Genomic DNA, 16455 nt, shown 5'->3' on the forward strand with positions numbered 1-16455 from the left:
AGGGTACACTTTAAAACCTCAAAGTTTGAAATCAGGAAACAAGGCCTCACCTCTTGGATTTGTGTCCATTTCCCCAGATGTTAGACCAATAAGATTTGGACGCTGCATTGGTGTCCTTGAAAAGAACTGTCGATACTGAGATCTACCAGCACTGGTAATACTAGGAGCCTCTGGATTATAGCCATCTGGTTCATATGTATCTATTGCAAGAGGAAAAACACAGAATGAATTTCTGACTAGATAAAATGAACTTTACGTGAGCAATTCTATGTACAGTAATTAGAAAAGTGTCACGTGCCCAAAATTCTAGAGCTATAACTTTATAACTTTACACAGGAACATTTGAAGTTCTTTTGATAACTGTTTGAAAGCTCATGTTTCACTAACATTCCAAAAAAGACTAAATGAATTCAGCAAGTGAAAAATGCAAGCCAGTTTCTAGTGGTTCTATCCCACAACATCCCTAGCAAACATGAATACACATCAACTTGGGGGGGGGGGGGGAAGAGGAAGAGCCAGGCAGAAAATTCTATATATAATTTTTAAAAAAGAAATGTTATAACATGAGGTGCACTAGGTGCCTCACATAAGAACAGACAATTCAAATAATAGTTCATGTATTTCAAGGAGTGAGCATTCACGGTCTGCCACATCAAGATTTTAAGAATAGGGAGAACACGTCCAAATTCTGACAGATTTAACGAACTGTGGGTGGTAAAAGTAGGAACCATTGTGTGAAAGAGAAGTTGGAGGTGGGGTAAAGGTCAAAGTAAAGAACAAAATCTCCAAGCAAAATTATTAACAGTTAGACCTACACAGGATTTCACTGTAAATAAACAAACCCCACTATGTTCAGAGCGCGATACCATAGTCTTTCGAGACTGAAGGTTGCCAACATGATGACTATGTTCCCAAGTCTGCACAGGATTGCCAAAGTGACCTACAGTTCCAGGCCAGGGTGGTTCAGAGTGCCCAATCACCCAAGACTAACCTCCAAATGTTGCTATCCTCCCTAGTGCATATACACACTAGTGCATGTTCAGCTCATTGTCTTTGGAGTCTTCCTCCTCCCACAGAGCCTGCAGTTCTGCCACCATTTCTTTTAAAGTGGTGGGTAGGGAGAATGCTGAGAGGAGGATCTATCTGCTCCAACCATTTTTCACACTGGTCACTTAAGAAGACACAGTGGTAGAGTTCCAGGCTCTGTAGGAGGGAGTAAACCTTGCCGTTTGCATCCTTATCTCCAAGATGATGGGGTAGCCCATTTGAGGATATGGCAAGCAGGCGGATTTGCATGGTTTATTCTTATTGCAGAATTTGAGGACTTTTTATGCAGAATGCGCATCTCCTGGGTGCACAATATTCTCTGCTGCATTCTAGAAGAACTAAAGTACAGTAAAAGCTTTGCTAACTGGAGTCCATGGGCATGAGCAAAGAACATACCCCTTTCGCAGATAGAAAAGATAGTCGCAGATAGCCACTCAAGAAGTGTTCAGTTGCTCCTCAGTTTAATTGCTCCTCAGAGCTGATGAGGCACTGAGGGCGAAGCATCCAAAAATTGCTCCCTTTTCCTTTCCTGACATCTGAGTTGACAAAGAAAAGGGAAACATTTTCTGGACACTTGTCCTTCAGCACTGCATCCAACAGCTAGAGGGATTCTGACAAAGTGAGTCACTCTGCCAATCACAGAAGGGGAAGGTGAGAGAAGAAGGTGACAGAAGATAGCAACAGTTGAATCACTCTGCAAAGCAAATTGTGCCACTGCGAGGTTTCAGGGGTCAACTGGTTGGGTTTCAGCCAGTGTCCAATCTGATCAACTCCTGATGCTGGTATTGAAAAAGAAATGTATTTGTTTGATGTCACATGTATATCACACTTGACAAACGTGTACATCTAGCTTGAATTGAGTACACATAGCAGGAACTCTAAGATCACTGATGCAGGATACATTCATCATGAGAGGTGTTAGTGCCCGTTACATTTTGTAACACATAAATTAATCGTGAGTGAAGTGCCCCTTAAAGTAGTGAAAGACATCCCTTTCAAGTTGTTAACAAGTGCCATTGTATTCAAAGAGGAATAGAAAACATACTTACGTTCTGATACTGAATATAGTAGGTTTTGGGATAGCGGAGGAAGTAGTCTTGCTCCCAATGGTGCAAGGCTGGGTACTGTAGTTGTCCCTGGCTGCTCTCGATTGTTGAGCAAATTTGACTGTGATAAAGGTGGCCCTATAATGAAACATAAAAGTGATAAATACGTTAATCTTTACTATCCTGTAAGAAGCCAGTTGTATATCTAAGAACTTTTAGCTACAGAGGATAAGTGCCCCCCACACTATCAATCAATGGATTGAGGATTGATGAACTTTTATCAACATTTAATGTATGGATTATAGACAACTAATTATGGACATATTTTTGGACATTTGGAAGCTTTTCATAGATATTTATGTATGGATTGTTTATTAATATTATTTGTAATGTTTATGTATTTCATTTATGTTATGCATTTCCCCCTTTTTATTTTTTGTGTGTTTTGATTCACTAATAAAGGAGAGAAAAAACAAACAGAAACACTTAATACACCATTACTATAAAAGGAATGAAAGTGTTGCAAGAGGTGTAGGAATAAGGGGGGGGGGGAATTAACCCTCCACATTGCCCAGAACAGGACAGCAACAGCTTTCCTCATTGAAGTGTACAGCTCCTCCAGAGTCTCCCCATATCCCTTCTTCAGTTTTAAACTACTGTATATTTTTCTTAAGATTCACGCCTGCTACTTGAAATAACTCCAAACCCCATTTGGGCAAGCGTGTTCTGCATTATCAAGCACAGCCTCAGAGGAACCTTCTTCTGCCTTCAACAACACTTGCATTCTTTTGTTCACAGAGAAGCTGTAGTTGCCAGTGGAAATGGCAATGATGGCATACACAGAAAAACCAAACCCCACTGTTCAATGCCAAACTCAGGAGCAGAACAGAAGCAAGATCAATTGAATTTCTGTCTCACACAGACAAATTTGGCCATAACAGCTTCTCCCATTGGGCATGTGCACGCATGTGTACAAACACACACACACACACACACACACAAACAAACTTTCGACAAAATAACAAAACTGAATAGCAAATGTTTCATTATGTCTTTGAATACCACTTGCTTGAAGGGAGGTTGTTGCCTTCACATCCTGCCTGGAGGTTTTTAGGAAGCATTTGGCTGACCAATACTGGAGACAGGTTTCAGAGCCCCTTTCTAATCAAAAGTATATTTTTTCGTATCAATTCAGCAAGTGCACACGTCCATATATGTCTCCAGATACAATACTTTAAGATTAGCTTCTATTTTAAGATGAGATCCATTTTTTAAGTCAATGCTATAATTATTTCTGTTCAGTTTTGCACTGCAAATTTTGGTTTAACGTGATCTGTTCTTCTCTGCATTTGCCTGTTTAGAGAAAAAATGAAAGAACCCAAGAAAAAGGCTCATATTCCAAAGAGACTGCCAGTTCCACAGAGTCCAAAAACATCTACCTACAACTTTGCAAAGAAGATGTGAGATGGTGAATGCTTTGACACTACGTTGCATATGTTTCAAACCATTACATACACTAGTAGAGTCAGGTAGCCATGGTAAGCTCCAGAACTGCCATATAGCTCATTTAACATGTCTCTACCCACAGCTTCTTCCAATGTGATCCACCCACACTACCCTAACCATAACTCTAACTTTGAAATCTTCATGCCTCCTTAAGCTTCTGCAACTGATATTTTAAAATATCCAGAATAGATCTTGGATTAAAATGCTGTAAACTCTGAACCCCAGACCATCTTGCCTTCTGCTTCAATTTCTTATACCCTTAACAGCTGTTTTTCTTGGCCAACTTCTGTTCTTCTTTTTCGATGAAGTCTATGAGAACATGGGATCTCGCTTATATCCATTTTTTGGGCATCTTCCAGTACTTCAGGACAGGCCCATCTTGACTTCAAAAGCTACACTGGTTCTATATGCTGGGACTTCATTCTTCTTACTAAAAACTTTGGCTAGAAGAGGCCCAGCGGAAGTGTATACCGCAAAGGAAGAAGGGCTCGACTAAGTCCAGGAGGGTGCCTGCATGGCTAACCAGCCAAGTGAGAGAGGCCGTAAAGGGCAAGGAAGCTTCCTTCCATAAATGGAAGTCTTGCCCTAATGAGGAGAATAAAAAGGAACATAAACTGTGGCAAAAGAAATGTAAGACGGTGATACGGGAGGCCAAGAGAGACTATGAGGAACACATGGCCAGCAACATTAAGGGGAATACTAAAAGCTTCTTCAAATATGTTAGAAGCAGGAAACCCGCCAGAGAAGCGGCCCTCTGGATGGTGAGGGAGGGAAAGGGGAGATAGAAGGAGACTTAGAGATGGATAAAGATCTGAAAGGAGAATCAGCATGGCTTCTGTGGGTGTTAATGGGCAATTTTCACAATGGACAGAGGTGAAAAGCGGTGTGCCGCAAGGATCTGTCCTGGGACCGGTGCTTTTCAACCTCTTCATAAATGACCTGGAGACAGGGGTGAGCAGTGAGGTGGCTCAGTTTGCAGATGACACCAAACTTTTTCCGAGTGGTGAAGGCCAGAAGTGATTGTGAGGAGCTCCAGAAGGATCTCGCCAAACTGGGAGACTGGGCAGCAAAATGGCAGATGCGCTTCAATGTAAGTAAGTGTAAAGTCATGCACATTGGGGCAAAAAAATCAGTACTTCACATATAGACTAATGGGTTCTGAGCTGTCTGTGACAGATCAGGAGAGAGATCTGGGGGTGGTGGTGGACAGGTCGATGAAAGTGTTGACCCAATGTGCGGTGGCAGTAAAGAAGGTCAATTCTATGCTTGGGATCATTAGAAAAGGTATTGAGAACAAAACAGCTAATATTATAATGCTGTTGTACAAATCGATGGTAAGGTCACACCTGGAGTATTGCATCCAGTTCTGGTCACCACATCTGAAAAAGGACATAGTGGAAACGGAAAAGGTGCAAAAGAAAGCCACTAAGATGATTACTGGGCTGGGGCACGTTCCTTATGAGGAAAGGCTATGGCGTTTGGGCCTCTTCGTCCTAGAAAAGAGGCGCCTGAGGGGGGACATGATTGAGACATACAAAATTATGCATGGGAAGGATAAAGTGGATAGAGAGATGCTCTTTACACTCTCACATAACACCAGAACCAGGGGACAACCACGAAAATTGAGTGTTGGGAGGGTTAGGACAGACAAAAGAAAATATTTCTTTACTCAGCATGTGGTCGATCTGTGGAACTCCTTGCCGCAGGATGTGGTGACGGCATCTGGCCTGGACACCTTTAAAAGAGGATTGGACAAGTTTCTGGAGGAAAAATCCATTACGGGTTACAAGCCATGATGTGTATGTGCAACGTCCTGATTTTAGAAATGGGCTATGTATCAGAATGCCAGATGCAAGGGAGGGCACCAGGATGCAGGTCTCTTGTTATCTAGTGTGTTCCCTGGGGCATTTGGTGGGCCGCTGTGAGATACAGGAAGCTGGACTAGATGGGCCTATGGCGTGATCCACTGGGGCTGTTCTTAAACTGAACAATCAACACCCCAATTTGACTGCTTTAATAAAGACTTTCCAGATCAAGACTATGCCAGGATCTTAAGATGGAAAAGTATCCATAAACTGGATCCTAGCCATTGTATTCATTGTGATAAAACTAAACAATTCGTAACATTTCTGAAAGTTGACTTGGAAAGCTTATTTCCCTTGCACACTTCAACATTATACCAGTTTTCTCAACCCCTCAGTTCATAGAAAGCTTTAGACCTGCACCAGTAATAGAATTACTATGCATTCAAGCAACAATCCTGCAAAATTATGTTTCCAGTTTTAGTATCAGTTACATATTTAGGTTCTTGCAAAATATTACAACATATTAAAAAATAAACCTTTCCAACTACAACCTTAGCAGAGCTCTAAGTCTATATCGCTTAGTAAGAATCTATTATATGACTACATACTGTTTAGGCAGCAAATTTATTTTTAAAGTGCTACTTTCAAAAGAAATCTTACTAGGTATAGGAATTCTGACAGGTGGTGGTGGCCGAGGATGTGCATGTGGGCCTGGCATTCTCATGTTGTGAGCTGGCCCTTGAGTGGGAGGCATTAGCATTCCAGGAGGAGGAGGAAGTCCTGGAGGTGGTGGTGGAAAAGGAATCATACTTGGCAGAGACACTTCATCTACAACTAATGGGTCGTTTCCATGATCGAATTGACAGAGGTCACCAAGGACACAAAACCCTCGCTCTGTAAAGGAAAAAAGTGCACAATTATCATTTATAATAATGGTAGCTGACTGTTACAGATGATTGGCTCAGGTGCCTGGAAAACTTGTTGGGCTTTAAAAATCCACAAATGTCAGTAAGTAGGTAAGTGCAGAATAGATCAATAACAAAATGACAGAAAGATGCTGCCTACATTGAGTTTCCTGAAAATCAGTTCCAGTTCTAACATGCATCTGATCTTGTGGAACTGATCTGGCAATGTGTAATAGCCCTGTTCATACTATTTCAAACAGAAACAGATACCAGTATTAAGGTACTGTACCTCATGCCAAACTTCACTTGCAATGATGCCTTTACCCAATTTTATCTGATTCCCTCTTTCCCTGTGCCCCAGCATCATATCCCAAGCAGTTCCAGAGTCCCCTTCCCAAATCTCAGGAATTTGGGAATTTCAGGAGCTTCTGGGATTGTAGAGGAGAGGATGGAAAAATTATTTGGGGCAAACTTTACTACACTTGTGCTTCTGAAGGTCCAAACCATCTTTTAAAATACAATACATAATGTAACCGTCCCACAAATCACAAGTGCTACACGATAATAAAAATAATAACTAGGTATTTATATACCGCCTTTCTGGTCATCGGATTACTCCTCTGACTTTATTCAAGGCGGTTTACATAGGTAGGCATTTCTAAATTCCTCAAGGGGATTTTTACAATCATAGAGGTTTTCTCTTTCAAGAACCAACAACATTTCAGAATGGATCTTCCTGGTTTGGTCTCACTTCTGGCTCACACCAAGAGCAGGTAGAATCACTCAGCTCAGCTTGTCAGCTGCTTCAAGGTCTTGCCATTCTCAGCCGTTCGGGGAGCTGCCAGTGTCCTCGAACTGGCGACCTTCTCATGTTATCTTCAGGCTAACAGAGGCTCTACCCTCTAGGCCAGGCCTCCTGCCCATCCCCCCTACACGATCATTAAAAAAACTGCCAACCTGCCTGTCCCACAACATTGTCCAAAAAGGGGTGGGTTCTATTTGAGACTATGTTCCAATAGTGTCAACGGTGCACACTAAAACCTTAATCAGATTTTGACTGTCAAACTATTGGTTACATTATATGAGTGGTATTATGAGTAAGCTTCATTTTTTCTTGCTAGGGTAAGAAACTGTCACATGAGCTAGTCTGATGTAAAAACATCACACGCAAGCAAACCTAAATGCAGTGAAGAATCATGGAAATTTATATGCAATCTATAGGGTAACAGTCTTGTTTATCTCTCATCCCTGGCAGTACAAAAACTGGTCAGAAATATATTTAAAAACAAGTAAATATACGACAGAGAGAAAAATTATCAAGAGAAGTGGACGCAAAACTTACCATCATAATCTCGACAACGCCTTTTTGGAGGAGCATTTCTGCCAAATGAATTAGAAGCAGAATGATTGTTGTAGTAATTTGACCAGCTTTCTGTTGTGTTTTCAGGATGGTGAGCAGGTGCAATCACAGTAACTGCACTGGGAACACACTGTGCACCAGAGGAATACTGCTCAGTAGCATTAGCAGGAGACAAAGACACTGGGTTATACGAGCCCTCCATGTCACTCCTTTCACATTTGAATTTGGCTCTCTCTCTATGCTCTGTTTGAACAAATGTATTAGATTAGGCAAGCTGCTATTCAAGATTGTCCAACAATACACAGAACATTTACTATACTACCAAAGTTATGTTTACTAGATTAAAAGGTTTCAACTCTACCTGATAAACCTTGCTGAAATTTCTGAACAGTATACACAGGCTGATTCTTGTAACAGAATGCAAACATTCTCCTTATAATGCACAAATTAAACTAGTCTTTACAAAGAAAAAACATCCATCTTTTTGCAAGTAATTTTGCTTCTTCCCAAAAGGTCACTGCACCATAAGATGCTACTCTCATTTAAAAGGAGCAGAAAAATAAAACAAAATTCAAGAACTCTTCTGTAACAAAAGCCCAGCAATTTAAAGCAGCAGTCTCTGCCAACGTATAATATAAGGTACTGTGTTACCAGAATACACTTGAGAACAAATTAAAACAGAATTCCCTTGTCTAGGTAACTATACAGAGTACAGCTTTAATGATGTCAGGAATCACTACTTTCCTAGACCAATTCCACACTCATTTGCCAAAGATATCAAATCTAGTGAAAATGTTGTGTTCATGAAGATGTATGGACAGGTCAGCAATTACTTTTTATCAAAAGGTGCTCTGATTTGATTAGGAGGTCTTCAGCTACAACACTCTGGCAACTTACCAACATTTCTGTTTGCATCCCTATCTTTATTTGCATCCTGGTCTTTGCTTCTACCTCTACTGCGGCTACGACTCCGGCTCAGTCCTCTGCTCTTACTGCGACTCTTACTCCTTGCCCTCCGCCAGTCATATTTATCCCTGTACAAGTCATTTCGGTCGTAGTATCTATCATAATCTCGCCATTTGCCATCATCTCTTTTTCTTTCTCTAGTTCTAAAAATAAATTAGTTATACACTTATAAATGTAGCACACACAAACTATGGATTTCCACATGACAAAAATCTTGAAACGCATATAACATCATTCAACAAATATTAACTTTTTTTACAAAAACAAAGTTAGCTGTTCGCTATAGATTTTTGGTCGCTGAACACAAAAATCACAGTTAAAATACTCTCCTAGCTCAAATTTCCAAGTAAATCAACCATTTCTGTTTCACATATATTTCAATGGGATGTTATAATAGCAACACTCCTAAGTCAGCGTGGCAAACGGCAAATTTCGGTCCGGTGAGTTGGATCACGTATCTTTGCCTCGTAAGTCATGTGATGATTGCGAAGAAGTGGTTGGAACAGGATTTATCCAGTTTGGACATCACATTGAAATATATGTGATATCTATACAAAATATAAATGGTTAAATTAATCCAGAACCGTAGCTAATAGAACCGTAGCTTTTTACTGCTATTTTCGTGTTCAGAGCCCAAAAGTCTATAAAGAAAAACTACTTCCGTTCTTGTAAAAAATTCATTGTTGAACAGCATAATTCATTCATGGTTGCATCAAAGTTTCCCCCAGGGAGAGATTTAGTTCCACAAGTAGATGACAAATAAGTGCCTTCAAGACTAGATTACTGTAATGTGTTCTATGTGGGGCTGCCCTTGAAGATGGTTCAGAAGTTGCAATTACTGCAGAATGTGGTGGTCTGGGTGGTTGCTGGAACTAGGTGGTTTGAGCCTGTTGGACCACTTCTTCTAAAGCTGCACCGGCTGTCCAGTCGTTTCCAGTCCCAATTCAAGGTGCTGCTATTGACCTTTAAAGTCTTCATTGTTTGGGGTTATCAGAGGGAAAGCCTTTTCCGATATATTCCAGCTCACCCTCTCAGGTCATCTGAGGGCGTTCTCCTTATCTCAAGTCAGAGGGATGATGGTGCAGGGGTAAGGCTTCTCTCAAGTAGCACTTAAATTATGCAATTCCCTTCAGGGGAAATTAAGAACTACGCCCTCCCTCATAGCCTTTCAGCAAGAGCTCAAAACATTTCTGTTTCATCAGGCACTTGAGTGACACTTTGTTGTCTGTCTCTGTATTAAAACTGCTGTCTAAATAGTCTCCCTAATTGCTTTATATTATTGTTCTTATTATGACTTATATATTGTATATTTTAATGTATTTGTAAGCCGATTTGTACATTTGCTTAGGCATGGGAAAGGTGGGATATAAATAAATAAATAGGGTGCAAATTTACAACAGAGTCATAATACAAGAGGGGACGACGATACATTTATTATTAAAGACTACTAACCTCTGTTCATTAGGTTCTGAACGATTTTTCTGTGGGCTAGGATATTTCTTCTTTTTTCCCTCTCGCTCTTCTTCAAAAGATTCTTGAAACGTCTAAAAACAAATAGCAGACCCATTACCTCACACCAGCCTCTTCCATGAAGGGGGGGAGGAGAACCCCATATAAAAGAATAAAAAACCCAGTCAACCTCCCAACCTGAACTAAGTTTGAACCAAGTAATTGAATACTTGCTTAAATTCACATGCAGTTTGAATGCAACAGAATGACCATCATATCATCAAGTATTTTCTTTAATGACATCTTGAATAAGACATGTTATTTTAAATTCTGAAAATGCTATATATTATAATTAAATTAAGGAGCAATTAATGGAAACCAGTAAAGTTAAAGGTTTGGGGCAGTGTCATAACTGGTTTCAGCATTCCTCATTTAAAACAAAGATGGGTTACTGCTTCAACTCTGAATAACACGAGAAATTTATCATGAGTTGGCCTGAACTAATTTGCTTCATTTGTTCAAGTGTTATCCCACCTCTCCTGTAAGGTCAGTTCTACGCTTCTCCATGCATGCTCTGACTTGAGAATGTAAACAATATCAAGGACCCTCAGATTATTCTCTGAATCTACACCTACTGTATTTGTAGCTGAAGAACTAGTTAGTGGGCACGTTACACTTATTTGACAATATTCTTATTTTAAATTGTTGCTCTCAAATATGAAAAATATATGTCAGTGTTTGAAAATATTTAAATAGGGACTTAAAAGTAAAGTTAGATTGGGATTTTCTTACAGTTGCCTCTGTTCCTTACTCTTTTGCATTTTGTCATTTAAAAGCCACATATGAAACTGTAGGCCCAATCCTAACCAATTTTCCAGCACTGATGCAGCTATGCTAATGGGGCATGCACTACATACTTTGGTGGGGAGTCATTGAGAACTCCTCAAGGTGAGGGAACATTTGTTCCCTTAACTTGGGGCTAAACTGCGGCTGCATCAGCAATGAAAAATTGGATAGGATTGAGTACCAAGACATTTTAGAGCTATGTGCTTTAAAAAGCTACTATGCTTTGCTCTGCTCCAAACATAGCAGGTTTGCTACATAGCAGTCATCTGAACCATTCTGGACTGTATGAATAGGCCAGCGCAAAACCAGAATGTGGTTGGATGAATATGTATACTTCAGAGAGAAGGTGTCCTTATATCTGTGCTAGCTCAATGTTTCTTTGGGATCAACTCTGTTGCCCACTTACACTGAACTATCTCCCCATCGAGCTACTAGTCCAGTTCTAATCTACAACTATTTGCAGCCAAAGTGCCACTCTTTCATCCAGTACATAGTTTTCTCATCTATTCAGAGGAGCCAAGCACTTAAATATAGAATTTAGCAAAAAAAAATAAAAAATGATTTAAGCATTATTCGTTCTGAAGCAGAATAACTGCAGCTTCCAGTCACTTAGGACAGCTGTGTGTTGAATGCATTACAGTCCTGTAGTTTGCGATCTCAAAGCTATAAACTTTCATTATATAATGCAAGTCATTCCCCCAGAATATTCTGTGTAGGTAAGACAGCAAAAGAGCAACTGAGAATATTGAACCATCTTCAAAAAGTCCAGAAGCATAATCTAAACATGACAGGACTATTTCCCCATTAATCATCTAATAGCAAAGAGGAGAATTTGGAACCAGAAATAAAAATCCCTTCTAACATTACAAGATATACATGTATATGAGATGGGGGTTGGAAGGGACTGTGTAGAGCAAGGATATCATATCTCATTTGACCTTATCTAAGTATAGCAAAGTTCTTTACTACAATATGTTCATCACTTAAATCAGGCCAGCCTGTGTGAGCTAAGAAAGCTTAAGAATACAGATTTATTTTCTACTCTACATTTACACAAACACTTCCCTGGGCTACACACTCTAGAAACTTATAATTACAGCATCCATCCTGTGTTTCTAATTATGAAAACCAGCTGTTTTCAAACTCTCTAGGAGAGTTTGAACCGAAGTAAGTTCTTGTAGGGGGGGTAGGAGGCAGCGACGTGATCCCCAGGATCATGTTGCTAAGGGTGTTTGCAGGGACTAGGATGCACTCACCACTCCCTGCAGCAGCCTTTCGAGGGTGCAGGGAGTCCTGCGTGACCTTCTGCAGGGCTCCCTGCAGCTTAAAAAATGAAAGTGGAGTGATCGCACTTCACTTCCGCAAAACCGGAAATGTAGCACAATAGCTGCACTTTCACTTTTTAAGACCTGGGGAGCCCTGCAGACGGTCACAGAGGGCTCCCAGTGTCCCTGGGAAGCTGCTGCAGGGACTGGTGAGTACATCCCAGTCTCTGCAGCCCCCTTAGCGATGTGATCCTGGGGATCACGTTGCTGCCTCCCCCCTGCCCCCACCCCTTAAGGGGAAAGTGGCTAGAGCTCTCTAGCTGGGACATTGCGACACCCCAGTTTGAAAAGCCCTGATTAAAACTAATGAGAGGCAAGAGAGAATGAGCATGTTGACTAAGCCTCTGCACCATTTCTTCCACTACTGAGAAATGTTTGAAGTAGAAAAAGACAATAAAATAGTTCAGTTAAGCAATTATTTTCTAGCATAAAATATCCAGTATCAGCCATCGTACATGTGAACGTTCTCCTCAAAAACTGTCTCCAAAGCGGTATTCTCATCCTAAAGATTACTCCTGAATTAATGTCATTTGGATTTTTAGCCCATCTGAGGCAGGTCATAATATTATCGGACAAAACAGGCTATTCTGGAATTAGGAAAGGCAGGTGACAAGTTAGTGCTTGGAGGTAGCAGTGAACCAGTGGCCTTCCTCAGGGGCAAAGTGTCTTATCCTAGTATATAAGTTAAACACCACTCAAAATACAGGCGCGTCCCAGTATCCATGGGGATTCAATTCCAGACCCCCCTGCAAATACCAGAAACCATGGATGGGGAACACTACAAAAATAGCACCCCCCCTTATGTTTACCTTTTATTTTTGCAGTTGCATGAGTGATATCTTGCTTTACTTTCTTGTTTAAACTGGATATCAGGCAAGAAACCTGAACAGTGCAGAAAGGACACTGGACAGTCAAGAATCAGGAGCTTCCTGATAACATTCAGTTAGTGCCCTCTAGTGTTCAGGCTGGTTAACGGCAGACTGTTCAGTTTGAACAAGACAGTAAAGCAAGATCTATTCTCCCTTGCAGTACAACTACAAAAATAAAAAGTAAATGGGCTTGCAGGAGGGGACCTTCTAGATCTTTATCCATGGAAAATGAAGGTATGGGAGCCCATTTGTATTTTCACAAAACTACTTCACAAACTGAGATCTTTGTCTTAGATGCCACGAAAGGGTACGAGCAAGCTTTTAAACAAGCACACTCAAGTGTACTTTATGAACTTTATGGTACTTTATGAGCCAAAGGTAGCCATCTTGAATCATGCTTAGAATGCATTTTAAGATCCTTGCTACAAATATTATCTCAATGACCCATCTCTCCATCCCGCTGTGGCCACTAAGCAGCCCTCAAATCCAGAGATTAAGTATGTACTGCTTCAGCATTACTAGTGCCTTCCACTCTTCCTCATTTCCTTGATACGATTTTGCTTCTAGTCTACAAACAAGAAAGCTGACAGCTATACAGTGCTAAATAAGAAAGCAGGACTGACTAAGTCATAGGTAAGACTTGCAGGCTGTTCTGCTTCTGATCAGAGTGTGTGGCAAGTCCTAATATGCTGTCTTATAGCACCCATGGCATAGGCTGGGCATCCATGTTCCAATAGCAACATAGCCTGTGAAATGTTGTGCAGTCTCTAGTACAAACATCTCAACTGCATGCAGCCCCAGTCTGTTCACACAACTATGCTTTCTTTCTAGCATTATGATCATTCCTGTGTATACCTCCAGGTAGTGATGCCACAGTGATGAAGTTAGCATTAAAAAAGAAAGAGCTCTGCCAGCTTCAAACAGGTAACCTACAGCTAGGTGGCATGTGAGCAAGTGGTACAGTAACTATGGAACAATAATCAGAAGTTCTTCACCCTAAGGCTATAGCATATAATCATCAATATCACTAAGTGAAGATCACAGATCAAAGCTACAATTGTAGTTTAAAATACAATTCAAGGTTGAAAGTCAGACTGCAACACACAGATGTCCTTGAAGTCAGAGATCCTTGCAGAGCAAGTATCTGTTCAAATCAGCTTTCCCCAAAAGTGAAAGATTGCAGAAGGGGTGGCAACTGACTGATGAATAAACATTTATGGTTTGGGTTTTAGAGCAAGGCCTGAGTAACTGCAGAAAAGGACATCCAGCAACTTGCCCCCTCCATGCTATGGGAAGCACAGACAACAGGTGTCAGCCACATCAACCAGAAGGGGCACCGGCTCTACTTGCAACTTAGGGCCCAATCCTATCCAATTTTCTAGTGTTGGTGCTACTGTGCCAATGGGGTATGCACTGCTTCCTGTGATGGGGAGTCAATCACAGAGGCCTCCTCAAGGTCTGGGGACATTTGTTGCCCACCTCGAGGCTGCACTTTGGCTGCACCGGTGCTGGAAAGTTGGATAGGACTGGGCCCTTAAGTCTGCGCATATTCTGCCTTGGTGAATGATGCTAACAAAGGGATTCAAAGAAGCACAAGAAGACCGACCAAATCTTCTTCTTATAAACCCCCTCTTGTCTGCACCTTTCAAGTAATTTTTATCTACAAAATGAATGACTGAACCCCAAGTGTAAACAACCTAAATTTATAAAGTAATTTGTTACTTAGAAGAGCTCCACTGCAGTAATCAAGAAGGAAGAACTAGCACCATGACTTTTGCCAAGTATAGTTGTTTTAAAAGGATACACATCGCAATTAGCAATGAACTTGCACTACAACATGCAATGAGAACTAAACACACACACACACACTCACAGAGCAAAAACAAAAACTAGTTTAACTGCTAGGTTTGGAATATTAAAAGAAAAACACAAACTATACATCACATATCTAATAAAGTTAGACTAAAGCTGCAATCCTGTACATACTTTAATGGGAGTAAGCCATATTGAACACCATGGGACTTACACCCAAGTAGATATCCATAGGATTGTATAAGGCTGCAATCCTACGCAGACTTACCTGAGAATAAACCTTATGGAACAAAATGAGATTCACTTCTGAGTAAAGATGCATAGGATTGTACGGCAAGTCAAGCAGAAGATGCTAAAAAATTTAACATTACCTCCTCTTTGATTTCCTCTTTTCCCTGTCCTGCAGGCTTCAATTCTGGTTTTGCTGGTTCACTGGGCGATAGGTAATTCTTGGTGTACAGGCTCTCAAAGAGTTTATCAACAAAACCTGATGTTTCTGGCAGAAAAGGCATAAAGATTATTACATTCCAAATAGACCCAATTCTTTAGCTCTGCAATAACATCAAAATAAAAGATCTATTTTTTCAAAAGGAGCTTTCAACAGGTTTTCTCATGCAAGAGCTCCCACTTCTCCTCCCAACTCATATTGCAAATCACATCTGAAATTGTGGGGATTTTAAAGCAGCCTGTGACATGTCATGGGGCCTGCCATTCAAGGGGGAAAAAGTTAAATATTCCACATAGTGCAGTCAAGTCCTTAGACATGACTAAAGAAGCTCTCTGGAATGAAGCTGTACATTTTTCAAAATATGCATCCACCATCTATTAGTTCAGGGGTTCCCAAACTGGGCCATTGTGACGCCCCAGTCAGAGAAGCCTTGCATTTAGGGGGGAAGGAAGCGACATGATCACCAGGATCACACTGTTGCCAGGGATGGGTTTAACTTACCTAATGTCACATCAGCCTCGGAGGGGAGAGGGTGCAGGAAGCCCCGCAGACTCTGCAGGCCTCCCCATGTCTCTGCAAGTCTAAAAACAATTACAACTCACTTCCATTTTTGCATTTGCAAACCAGAAGCGGGTCGCAATAGTTATTTTTAGACTGGAAGGAGCACAAGAAGGCCTGTGGAGGCCAGCAGTGAATTAGTTAAGTTCAAACCCCCATCCCTGGCAGCAGTGCGATTCTGGTGATTGCATCGCTGCCACTGCCTCCCCCTCCCCTGTAAGCACTTATCTTGGTTCCCAAACTCACAGCAAATTGTATAAGTTGTATACAGTTGTATAAGCCCATCACCATCTGCAAGAAAAGATGCTGTTAAGTGTTTCACAGGTAAATAAACCACATGAACCGAACCTCACCAAAGCTTATAAATGTTTCAGTCACAGTTGCCAACACAGTTTTGTTTTTCAAGTCCGTTTCACTTCTTCAGGCACTAAAAGTGCTCAGGGTTAAAAAGAATTCAGATTCATAGATTTTTGTCCCCTTTCCCTTCCCTAACCTTATCAATGAATTTCTATC

General features: G+C 40.9%; 1 protein-coding gene across 1 annotated transcript in view; it reads right to left on the reverse strand.

Annotated features, from left to right (window-relative positions):
- Positions 1 to 16455, reverse strand: part of RBM27 (RNA binding motif protein 27) — a 46178-nt gene that overhangs the window by 21093 nt on the left and 8630 nt on the right. The window contains exons 3-9 of the mRNA XM_066616841.1: positions 15308 to 15432; positions 10088 to 10179; positions 8567 to 8778; positions 7652 to 7912; positions 6065 to 6298; positions 2097 to 2231; positions 51 to 200 (exon numbers count right to left, since the gene is read on the reverse strand). Of these exons, the coding sequence (XP_066472938.1) occupies positions 51 to 200; positions 2097 to 2231; positions 6065 to 6298; positions 7652 to 7912; positions 8567 to 8778; positions 10088 to 10179; positions 15308 to 15432 (1209 nt within the window). The remainder of the gene's footprint in view (positions 1 to 50; positions 201 to 2096; positions 2232 to 6064; positions 6299 to 7651; positions 7913 to 8566; positions 8779 to 10087; positions 10180 to 15307; positions 15433 to 16455) is intronic.

Source organism: Tiliqua scincoides, chromosome 2 (assembly GCF_035046505.1).
Source record: "Tiliqua scincoides isolate rTilSci1 chromosome 2, rTilSci1.hap2, whole genome shotgun sequence".
In the NCBI taxonomy this organism is placed as follows: domain Eukaryota; kingdom Metazoa; phylum Chordata; class Lepidosauria; order Squamata; family Scincidae; genus Tiliqua; species Tiliqua scincoides.